This window comes from Heptranchias perlo, chromosome 2, assembly GCF_035084215.1.
Source record: "Heptranchias perlo isolate sHepPer1 chromosome 2, sHepPer1.hap1, whole genome shotgun sequence".
NCBI classification, from domain to species: domain Eukaryota; kingdom Metazoa; phylum Chordata; class Chondrichthyes; order Hexanchiformes; family Hexanchidae; genus Heptranchias; species Heptranchias perlo.
Window position 1 is genome coordinate 65,307,893 of NC_090326.1, and position 12,154 is coordinate 65,320,046.

The 12,154-nt window shown below is 42.8% G+C and overlaps 1 protein-coding gene across 1 annotated transcript in view; it reads left to right on the forward strand.

Moving 5' to 3' along the window:
- LOC137333667 (ornithine decarboxylase-like) overlaps positions 1-11,591 on the forward strand; it is a 32,729-nt gene extending 21,138 nt beyond the window's left edge. Inside the window, exons 7-10 of the mRNA XM_067997940.1 lie at positions 3,692-3,854; positions 4,992-5,104; positions 10,448-10,662; positions 10,801-11,591. Coding sequence (XP_067854041.1) covers positions 3,692-3,854; positions 4,992-5,104; positions 10,448-10,662; positions 10,801-10,864 — 555 coding nt within the window. The 3' untranslated portion in view covers positions 10,865-11,591. The remainder of the gene's footprint in view (positions 1-3,691; positions 3,855-4,991; positions 5,105-10,447; positions 10,663-10,800) is intronic.
- The last annotated feature ends 563 nt before the right edge of the window (positions 11,592-12,154 follow it).

The following is a 12,154-nucleotide window of genomic DNA, read 5'->3' on the forward strand; positions in this document are numbered from 1 at the left end:
TTACCTGCAAATTTGCTCCTCTATCTCCTTCCCACTATTTGGTGGCCTATAGTATACACCCAGTAGCGTAATAGCTCCTCTATTGTTCCTAAATTCTAACCAAGTAGATTCTGTGTTTGACCCTTCAACTACATCCCTTTCCAGTGCTATAATGGTTTATTTGATCAATACTGCCGCTGCCCCCCCTCCTTTCTTTCCTTCCTGAATACCTTGTAGCCAGGAATATTAAGTACCCAAACCTCCCCTTCTTTGAGCCAGGTCTCTGTTATTGTCACTATATCATAGTCCCATGTGGCGACTTGAGCCTGCAGCTCACCAATCTTATTTACCACGCTATGTGCAATAATGCACATGTACTCTAAACTTATCTTAGATTGCCTCACATTTACCACCTGTCTGATCCCTCCTATTTCTGAACTATTTTTTACTCTAGTGCTACTTGTCCCTCCCAGCCTTCTGTGCACCTTGTTTCTCCTCTCTAATCTTTCATCTTGGTGTCCACCCCCTGCCAAACTAGGTTTAAACCCTCCCCCACAGCACTAGTTAAGCTCCCTGCGAGGACATTCGTCCCAGCTCTGTTGAGGTGCAACCCGTCCATCTTGACCCGATCCCTCCTGCCCTAGAACTGGTCCCAGAGCTTGAGGAATCTGAAGCCTTCCCTCCTGCACTATTGCTCCAGCCAAGCATTAATCTGTCTTATCTTACTATTCCTATACTCACTAGCGCATGGCATTGGGAGTAATCCAGAGATTACTACCTTTTGAGGTCCTGCTTTTTAACTCCCCCCCCCCCCCCCCCCCCCCCCCGCCTAGCCCCTGAAGCACTGACTGCAGGACCGCAACCATTTTCCTACCTATGTCATTGGTTCCCACATGGACCATGACTTCTGGCTGTTCCCCTTCACCCCTCAAAATGTTCTGCAACCTCTCAGTGTTGTTCTTTACTGTGACACAAGGGAGGCAACACACCATGCGGGGCTCGTGTTGGCAGTTGCAGAAATGCCTGTCCATCCCCCTGACTATCGAATCCCCTCGAACAACTGCATTTCTTTTGCCCCCCTATGCAGGAAGGGGTAAAAGAATTGATGAAAACCCAGTTAGGTTCTGTTTGCCATTCATTCTAGCATTGTTTGCTAGCTTGAAAGATTTTCCAAGAGTATCCATGATCGATTGTAACAGTCTGACCACAGCACGTTATATGTCAATCAACAGATTAAAGAAAAGTGCAAAATAGGAAATATAAATTTCTAGGTGGTGTTTGCTGACCTTTCCAAAAGTTTAGAATCGGCCAACAGCGAGAGTGTTTGGAAGGTATCTGCCAAGTTGAGGTACCTTAAAATTCTTAAAACTTTTAGAACTCCTGGAAAGAACCCATCTAATTCAAGTCAATGGCTTCATAGAATATGGTAAAGTATTTGGTTAACTGAGGAAAAGAGAAAGCTTGGGAAGATAGATCAGCCTATAGAGCAATTTTTGTGCATGAACTGAAAGCAGGGCAGCCATTTGTCTTTACAGCCCTGATTTTGTGAAGCTTTGTTGGTGGCGTCAGTCGAAAAATGGAGAACACAGCCTCTCGTGATTGATTTGGGGGGCATCAGATTTTCCAAAGAAGCCAATCACAAGATTGCACTGCTGAAATGCGCAGCCTAACTTTAATTGCATTATAAAGGGTCCTTGCAAGTTATCACATCTGGCGGGGCTGCGCTCACAGTGTGAGCCTTGACAATAAAAACTATGCACGGGAGTTCTGGGGCCCTGCCTACTGAAACAAGCTTCTTAAAGGCAGCACGAGCATTTTTTATTGAACTATTTTTGGGGGGTATTATGATATTTCTCTATACCATTTGCTGCAGTTTCCTCCAAGCATTTTTGTTTTGCTGGATTGTCCTCCATTTTCTGTATTTTTGTTTGTTTCCTGCTATATTTTATTATTCTTGACATTGCCAACTTTGATATTGCATTTACAAAGAGCTGAGGATGGGTATATTCCTTTGGGGTTGTGAACATGCTTCGTAATTGAGACAAGGAAGAGAAGTTTGTGAGGGGGTCAACAAATGGAGGTGTGATAACCCCAGAAGCATTTTGGCCACATCCATCACTACCCCAGGATCTGAATTAATAGATCCCTCCACATGAACCTGCACACATCAGAGGAGAGCTTTCTTCAGCATTTTCACTTTACAAGACTGGCTGCCCAAGAGTGTTGCTACCTGCTGCCCAATGGTCTGCATAGAACATCTGAATCAGGGATGGTTCATTCCATAGAGGTGAAGGTTACCACAGCATGAAGCTTCCATGTTACCAGATCCTTCCAAGTCACCCAAGCATCCAGCCACATCAGGCAGCCTGTAGTGCACACGTAAGGAAATGACAGAAACTATGTTTGCGAGACCTTCATCATTTATCCTGTGGAAATGAGGCAACTTCTGGACAGGACACGCAGCTTTCAGTGACTGGCAGGTTCCCTCAAGTGCAAAGCATCACACATGGTACCATGTGGGCATCAGGGCACTTCATATCAACCTCATGGCTTTCATGAAGAGAAACAGTTTGCATTCAGTTACCATTATGAGGCTTTTTGGCCACGGAAACATCATTATTAACATCAGTGGCCATTAATCAGGAAGCAGCCATGATGCCTTCATTGTGCTGCATTCCATGGTGCCTGCATTATTTAAAGGAGCAGAAACATTGGGTGGATGGCTCTTAGGAGAACAGGGCTGCGCTCTGCACCTATGGCTGCTGATCCAACTGAGAAACCTCTAACAGCAGATGAGAATTTTCACCTAGCATCTGTTTGTTGCTCATCGGCTGCCATCTCTACCTTCAAGAAAAGTGTGGCATGCACCTTAGGCAAAATAAGAGAGTGTGTACAAAGGGGCAATGGTTCTGTCCTATGTGTCTAGTGGTACCTCCCAGAGAGTGAAAGAATTCCTAACTTAGGATTGCCTCATAAGAAATGTGAGCAAACATGAGTAGCATACTTACTTTTGCCTTGCTGCTGACACCAGCACACTTCTTCATTTACAGCCTGCTATGGGAGACCTGGGTGACTGCATTGACTCGGTCAGCTATCTCCCTTCGTGCAGCTGACACCTATTCTTTTACTGAAGGTTGGCCTGCAGCTCTAAATACAATCGCCCGCCTTCAGTATACGTCCTGCAGCTCCATCTTAGCTCCACAGCATTAAAGGAAGCAGTGTGCCCCACATGTCTCCACAGCCCCGTGGTGAACATTGAATATATTTTTCTCCCACAACTTGAAGAGCAGCTGCTGCGCTGGAAATTTATACTCCAACACCAAGCCTTTTGGGCAAACTTTGCTTGTGTTAATAGTCCACTCAAATTAGTTGGTGGGATTCCCATCAAAGTCAATGCAGCTTATTCCCTGCAGTGCAGGTACACCTGCACTATGGGCCAGTTTGACTCAATTTTTGCCTGTCTCAAAATCAGAGCTTAAAAGTCATCTCCGTGCTCATAGAAGATGCAAAGCAGAATCATTCTGAAAGATAATGTAGTCCTCCTCAAAACAATCTGATGGCCATTAATTATTAATGAAAGAATATATTCGTCTCTCATTCTCATGTCATTTAATAATTAAAGTTATTAATATGTATACTATCCATACCATTTCACTTAAAGCTGAAGTGCTAGCTATCTGACATTAACACCTAATTATTTTGCCTGTTGCAGATAACTGCAGTGATCAATCCTGCACTGGACATTTACTTTCCTGAAGAAAGTGGAGTACAGATAATTGCTGAACCTGGCCGTTATTACGTGACATCATCTTTCACACTGGCTGTGAATATTATTGCTAGAAAAATTATTAAAAAGGTTTCAACTGGCTCCAATGGTAATTTTTTCCATCATCGCAATATTCAATAGCCGAGTGGAATATTGATCTGATATGCCAATATATTGGTGGTGGGAGTGATGGGTTGCAGATTTATTCCAGTGATACACACAGCTAGGGGGAGACACTAAGTGAAAGTTGGGTGCTTCGTCCAGGAAGGAAGGGGAAAATGTTGTTGAGTTGCTCCAGTTTGCTTCAAGCGTGTTCACATGTCCAGTGACAGTAACAAGAGGCTTGAAGATGCATGCAGGTGAGGAAAGCCCTAAGTTCGATTCTTGGTCTGTGTTGACTTAGCTGATCTCTTCAAAAGACCTATCCAATTAGTCCCACTCCCCTGCTCTTTCCCTGTAGCCCTGCAAATATTTTCTTTTCAAGTATATATATTCAATTCCTTTTTGAAAGTTGCAATTGAATCTGCTTCCACTACCCTTTCAGGTGTGCATTCTAGATGAAAGTTACCTGCTGAAGTTCACATATGAAGAAATGACACCTGGGTGAGGGTGGTCACTGTCTGTAGACGACAACCTCAGAAAGAGCCAGCAGAGTAAATTTTCTGCTTGTGTACTCTTGGCGTACAGCCTTTCGTGCTGAGAGCCGGTATCAGGAAATTGTACGCACACAGCCCATGAAAACAGTGACTGGCGCTTTCCCTGATAGGCCAGACTCTGCCTTGGGAGCACACAGTCAGTATCTGTAGAGAGAACAGATACGTATACATTACAGCGCTTCATCAGAACTGGGGGAAGTAAGAAAGATAAAGAAGCATTTTAATAGCTAAAGCTATTAGCTAATAGCTAAAGTTGAAGCGCGTGGAATTGAGGGCAAATTATTGACTGAGCGGCAGGAGAGACAGAGTAGGGATAATGGGCATGTACTCAAATTGGCAGGATGTGACTAGTGGTGTCCCACAGGGAAATTGAATCCCAGAAATGAAAAATATTAGAAACTAAAAGAAAGCCCAGGACCAGTTCCACTGCTCACCTTCTCTGATTGTGTGACATAAGGTGGGCAAAAATAAAAAGAGGAGAAAGAACTTGTTTGTCTTTTTATATTCATATTCCTTTTTAGCCATTGCAGTGCCAAGTTTTGAAAATCAATTTGTGGATATTATAATGAATTTTTAATTCTCTTTTCTAGATGAGGAGGCTGGGACGAAGAAGGCCATTATGTACTATTTAAATGATGGTGTGTATGGGTCTTTCAACAATACCACTGAATTCCGTGCTCAATTGAACCCAATCCTGTACAAAGTAAGGGCTTACAAAAAGATATATACAAATAAATATTACTGCTGTCAATAAGTATGTTTTACAAATGCATTCTTGTATAATTTGTATTATAAGTGTGAATTTCCTGATTGGTAGGAATAGTTCTGCTGTTGTTAAATGGGTGGGCAGAGACCAGAAAATCAGGATTTTCCAATCTTGCTGGGACCCTGCTCGTAATGTATACATGATAGTTTCCAATTCATTTTGACCATCAGCATTCTTCCATACGAACCTGATGCCTGACGAACCTGATTGAATTTTTTGAAGATGTGACTAAAGTAATGGACAGGGGAATGTCTATGGATGTTGTTTATATGGACTTCCAGAAGGCATTCAATAAAGTCCCTCATAAGGGACTGATAGCTAAAGTTGAAGCACCTGGAATTGAGGGCAAATTATTGACTGAGTGGCAGAGAGACAGAGTTGGGATAATAGGTATGTATTCAAATTGGCAGGATGTGACTATTGGTGTCCCACAGGGATCTGTGTTGGGGCCTCAACTGTTCACTGTATTTATTAACGACTTAGGTGAACGGATGGAGAGCCACATATCCAAGTTTGCTGATGACACAAAGATAGGCAGCATTGTAAGCAGTGTAGATGGAAGTGTAAAATTACAGAGAGATATTAATAGATTAAGTGAATGGACAAAACTGTGACAAATGGATTTCAATGTAGGCAAGTATGAGGTCATCCACTTTGGACCTAAAAAGGATCGATCAGAGTACTTTCTAAATGGTGAAAAGCTCACAACTTTGGGGGTCCAAAGAGACTTGGGGGTCCACGTACATAGATCATTAAAATGTAATGGACAGGTATAGAAAATAATCAAAAAGGCTAATGGAATGCTGGCCTTTATATCTAGAGGACTAGAATACAGGGAGGCGGGGAGGGTGGGTAGAAGTTATGCTACAGCTATACAAAGCCCTGGTTAGAACACACCTGTGTTCAGTTCTAGGCACTGCACCTTAGGCAGGATATATTGGCCTTGGAGGGAGTGCAGCGTAGATTTACTAGAATGATACCTGGACTCCAAGGGTTAAATTACAAGGAGAAATTACACAAACTAGGGTTGTATACACTGGAATTTAGAAGTTTTCAAGATATTTCACTGAATATATTTAAGAAGGAGCTAGATAGATAGATTTCTAGACACAAAAGGCATCAAGGGGTATGGGGAGAGAGAGGGAATATGGTATTGAGATAGAGGATCAGCCATGATCATATTGAATGGTGGAGCAGATTTGAATGGACTACTCCTGCACCTATTTTTTATGTTTCTATATTAAGAGGAACTGATGGGGTAGATAGAGAGAAACTACTTCCACTGGTTGGGGAGTCTAGGACTAGGGGACATAGCCTAAAAATTAGAGTCAGGACTTTCAGGAGTGAAGGTAGAAAACGCTTTTACAGCAAAGGGTGGTAGAAGTTTGGAACTCCCCTCTCAAATGGCAGTTGATACTAGCTCAATTGTTAATTTTAAATCTGAGATTGATAGATTTTTGTTAGCCCCATATCCCTTAATACCTTTGGTTAAGGCGGGTATATGGAGTTAGATGACAGATCAGCCATGATCTCATTGAATGGCGGAACAGGTTCGAGGGGCTAAATGGCTTAGACCTATTCCTATGTTCCAATGAAAGCTTCATTAGAGGCCTGCCCAATATGTAGTACTGAGGAAATTGTGATGCAGCCATCGATTATCCATTTTATGGGCTCAACTCTTGCCCTCCTGCTCAATGTTGTGTTGCTCATTGAAAGCGATCAAAGCCAGCAGTGTTGTTGTAATAGGGGAAGGGGGTTCTTAAAGGCATACGTTCGTTTACTTTTAAACAATAATTTTCCTGTAAATATGTGGCCTGATTTTCCTGATAGACAGTGTTCAGTTCCATTCACAACCCCTCAGATAATGAAGCAGTCCGAACCCGCATGCAGCAAGAACTGGACAACATCCAGGCTTGGGGCTCATAAGTGGCAAGTAACATTCGCACCAGACAAATGCCAGGCAATGACCATCTCCAACAAGAGAGAGAGTCTAACCACCTCCACTTGACATTCAACAGCATTACCATCGCCGAATCCCTCACCATCAACATCCTGGGGGTCAACATTGACCAGAAATTTAACTGGACCAGCCATATAAATACTGTGGCTACAAGAGCAGGTCAGAGGCTGAGTATTCTGCGGCGAGTGACTCACTTCCTGCCTCCCCAAAGCCTTTCCACCATCTACAAGGTACAAGTCAGGAGTGTGATGGAATACTCTCCACTTGCCTGGATGAGTGCAACTCCAACAACACTCTAAGCTCGACACCATCCAGGACAAAGCAGCCCGCTTGATTGGCACCCCATCCACCACCCTAAACATTCACTCCCTTCACCACTGGCGCACAGTGGCTGCAGTGTGTACCATCTACAGGATGCACTGCAGCAACTTACCAAGGCTTCTTCGACAGTACCTCCCAAACCCGCAACCTCTACCACCTAGAAGGACAAGAGCAGCAGGCACATGGGAACAACACCACCTGCACGTTCCCCTCCAATTCACACACCATCCCGACTTGGAAATATGCTGCCGTTCCTTCATCATCGCTGGGTCAAAATCCTGGAACTCCCTTCCTAACAGCACTATGGGAGAACCTTCACCACACGGACTGCAGCGGCTCAAGAAGGCGGCTCACCACCACCTTCTCAAGGGCAATTAGGGATGGGCAATAAATGTTGGCCTCGCCAGCGACACCCACATCCCATGAATGAATAAAAAAAAACATGGCTGGTGGGTGAGGCTCGTGCCTCATGATGTTCATCATTTTCCACCCATTATGAATAGAAAACTGTGAGAGGCACACCTGAGATTTCTTGTGTGACCAGTGAAGGAGACCCCATCCCAGCAAAGTAAACTCAGAAAATCATCCCTTTGGGGTTTGATTTCAAAGTGCCTCGTCCACAGGTTTTTATGTTTGAAGGTGAAGATCAAGGGATACGTGCAATAGAGATCAGCTGGCATCGAGCCGGACTACTCTCACCATCCCCCCCCCCCCCCCCTCCCCATTATACCATCAAGTAAATGTACAGGCTCTGGCATACCTCACTGGGAAATGTAAGGGCTTCTGTGGCTCCGGCCAAACATGGAATCAGTAGCAAAGCTGTGCCTTTTGCTATAAGGACTTCCTTAGGCGCAAGACCACTAGTGACGGCCAAGGTCACATCCTCCATGAGCCAACTCGTTGCCCAGAGTTATATAAAGCAAGTGACTGATGTATTGTTCAACAGGAGAGCACTTTCCTCTCCTTCCCACTGAAACAGACCATATTTTAAATGGTTGTTTTAAAGAAATGGATGTGTACCTTAAAATACTGCCTTCCCCAAATACAATGATGCTGCTTGCCTTGATCGCCCACTTTCAATAAGCAGCATGATGTGTTTGCCCAATTTCACTGCACTGCTGCATTTCATAAAGTCACCAGCAGAACTACATCAAGCTCGCTTCTCTAGGAACTGCCACAATGCCTTCATTTTAAAACAGTTCACCGTGCCAGTACTCTCTGACCCAGAAAGACGTGTCAGGGTAGATAGTCTATAACATGGATGACGCTACTTGTACGTTTTCCCAGGACAGCTGCTGAGTACTGCTATAATGAGGTCCATTCATTCACTAGAGTCATCATTGAATACACGACTGAGGATGCTCTTCAGGTGCTTGGATTGATCTGGGGTGTGCTGCAATATGGTACAATCTCAAAGATCGTGGTTGTGTGCTGTAGGCTGCACAACTTCGCCTTACAATGAGGCCCTGGAGGATGAAAGCCCCATAGGCAGAAAGGAGATCAGGGAGTGCAGCAACAACAGCCTAAAGAGGATGCATCGGACAACCCATTGCTGGCTGCAAGACACATTGATGATACACTGAGACTTTCTTTTGACCGCTACATCTGCATTAATTGTCCTATGTACCCTTTCCCTTCTGTTTATATGAAATGGGATCTTAATTCAGAGGATTTACTGATTTGAATTTCAAAATGATCCTTTCGTTACTTTAATTGGTGTATCATATTTGTAGGTTCGGAGGGAAAATCTTAAATAACACTTTTGCTGCACCTTACTCACTGCTGTTTTGCAGCCTACTGAAGTTACTGTGGAATAAAAGATGAGAGTTTCCACTTCTGGTGTACTCAAAATCTTGTATTGCAGAGGCCTCCCTGGTATTTATAAATGCTTTTGATAGGTCATCAATTTAAAAATTGTCACACTGCAAGCGAGAAGGGAGGTTAGTCGAAATTTCTTTACGCAGTGAATTGTTGGAACATGGAATGCTTTGCCACAGGGAATAGTTGAGGCAGAAACCATTCCATCTTGCAAGGCACAGCTGTCACTTGCATGTCATGCGAGTGGGGTGTACTGCAGCACCCTTCTCGACCTGTCTAGGCGGTGAAATCATCCCTTTAAGACCCCGATGTGTCTTGTTGTAGTGCACCTCTGCTACTGTTCGGGCCACTCTTAGTGGAGTCATTACCCATGGGAACAGGCGGTAGGCTTTGTCATTCACTGACATGATTTTCTCCTCTGAAGAAGTTAACTAGGACAGAATTTTGAAGGATGCATGCATCATGACATCGTCCAACGTATTTTGTAATGACATGTAGGATTCTTTGCATGTTGTCACATACAATCTGTACAGTCAGGGACTGGAAGCCCCTTCTGTTGAGGAAGTTGAGGGGGTTTTCTGTAGGATCTCACAAAGCAACGTGGGTGACATTGATTACAGCTTGGATCTTGGGAAAGCCAACAACCTTGTAAAACTGGATGGTTGTATCTCGTTGCTGCTTTGGTGTGATGCCAAAGGTGATGAATTCCCCAACTGTCTTATAAAGTGCATCAGTCTGGAGTATTCACGAGGTAGTGGAATGTTCTGATAGGGGTATGATGGGACATTGATGGAAGGATGAGCTTGCTTGGGCCAAATTACCTCCATCTTCTGTACTTACCTTTGTAACTTAAACATGCCTGCAGAGTGCTTACCAAAGGATAAGAGCTGAAAAATATTCATAGCAATAATAAAGGGGATAAAAGTGATCAACATAAACAGAAAGGGGTAGATCTTGACTTTGTGCGATTGTGTAAAACGGGTGATACCAAGTCGGAAGCCATTTTACATCTCTCTCCATTGACTGCAATGGAAATAAAAATCGAGAGAGATGTAAAACGGGCTGCCGACTGGCTATCACCCGTTTTACACTATTGCGCAAAGTCAAGATCTACGCCAATGACGTCACTCCACATTGCATGTTAAAGTTAACAAAATTGACCTGATATTTATTTCCAACAGAAACACTGCCCTGACCAGCAGCTGTATAGCACGAGAATTTGGGGACCCACCTGTGATGCATTAGATCATATTGTTGATCACTGGAAGCTGCCTGAACTGGAGATTGGAGACTGGCTGATCCTTCAAAACACAGGAGCATACACTGTCAGTACGTCGACCACTTTCAATGGCTTTCATGGAGCCATGGCACACTATGTAATGTCCAGGGAGCCCTGGTAAGAAAAAAAGAGTTTCTCTCTCGCAAAATTAGAGAATGTGACACTGAGTATTGTATTATTATATTGCACAAAGTTTCCTATGCATGGTCATGTTTACATATTCATGAGATTTAATTTGTAACATTTCATACAAAGGGAAACTCTCCAGAAGATAAAGAAAGGAAATCAACCTCCAGCGGAAGAACAGAACACAATGTAGACGTTTGATGGCTGGGACAGTGCTGAATATCTCTTTTCATCTATTATCACTAGCAGTAAAGTGGTGAAAACAATTCTGACTTCTCCAGCACCTGCCCAGCTCAGTTTTAATTTGCTCCCTGTTTTATTTCTATTATGGAATGGATTACTAGGAAACAATGTTTAGTGCAGTGGAACTTATTTATCATAGATTTTCATTATAAATGAAGTTTTTTCAAATACCCAGTTGATTTACTATGCAGCTGAAGTGGAAAAATGCAATTCTAAAAATAAATTTTTCTCCTACCTGAAGCACTAATCTTTCAATGTTTAGTATATATGTTAGTAGAATGTAATAACAGAGCAATGGGAAAGTGATTATTTTAGTCATAAAGGATTTAATCATTGACTATCTATGTTTTGAATAAATCTTTAAAATTTTAATCATTTATAGTCATTTAAGGAAATGTTTTACAAATAAATTTACTTCATGAAAGGTCATCACAAAAAAAAAATTGCTTTTGAAATCTGATGGTAATTGTGTCAATGGCATATTTGCTTGCAGTTGTTATTCCCTGCTGTTCACTACACACCAGCCATAATTCAAACTAAAATGTGACAGCCAACAATTGACTGTGAGGTACTTGATATACCCACAAGGGGTATTACCTTGTATCTTATGTCCCTAATGCCAAGTGTTCTGCTTCTGTTTCTTACATATTAAAAATTTGTAGCCTATAGTAAAATAATTATTTATGTGTGTGTTCTTTGCTGCCTGTCATATTAAGGATGCCTTATAAGATGGATCCTAACACTGGTACCAGTTTTAGCTCCGGAAGACGAAAAAGCACTTTGGCACCAGCCAGAAACATTGCGCTTTTGATGCAGCCAGTAAAGATAATGGTATTTGGTCTTTACCAGGTGTCTATCAGTACTGGTAGCTTTCCTCATCTAGTCTTATGTTTGTGGGTATTTATAGAAATAGTAGTCCAGCACATTCTGTCCCTCCTGGAAATAGTTCCAACTGAAATCAAGACCCACTATATATATATATATATATATATATATTGATTTGCTCCCAGACCATGGAGGGACATAATCCCATGTCCGTCCTCCAGTTGGAGCCCAGAACCTAGGCAATATGATCTGATCATTCATGGTGCCTTTACTAATGAGCTGTCTTGCACAGCTGCCCAATGTATTATGCATTATTTTGAAAAATCAGCATTGATCAAAAGCATCCAATATCCTGGAATAGTTATCCAAGGGACAGACATTCTTGTAAGGCTCTGGCTGAAGACACTCTCACCAC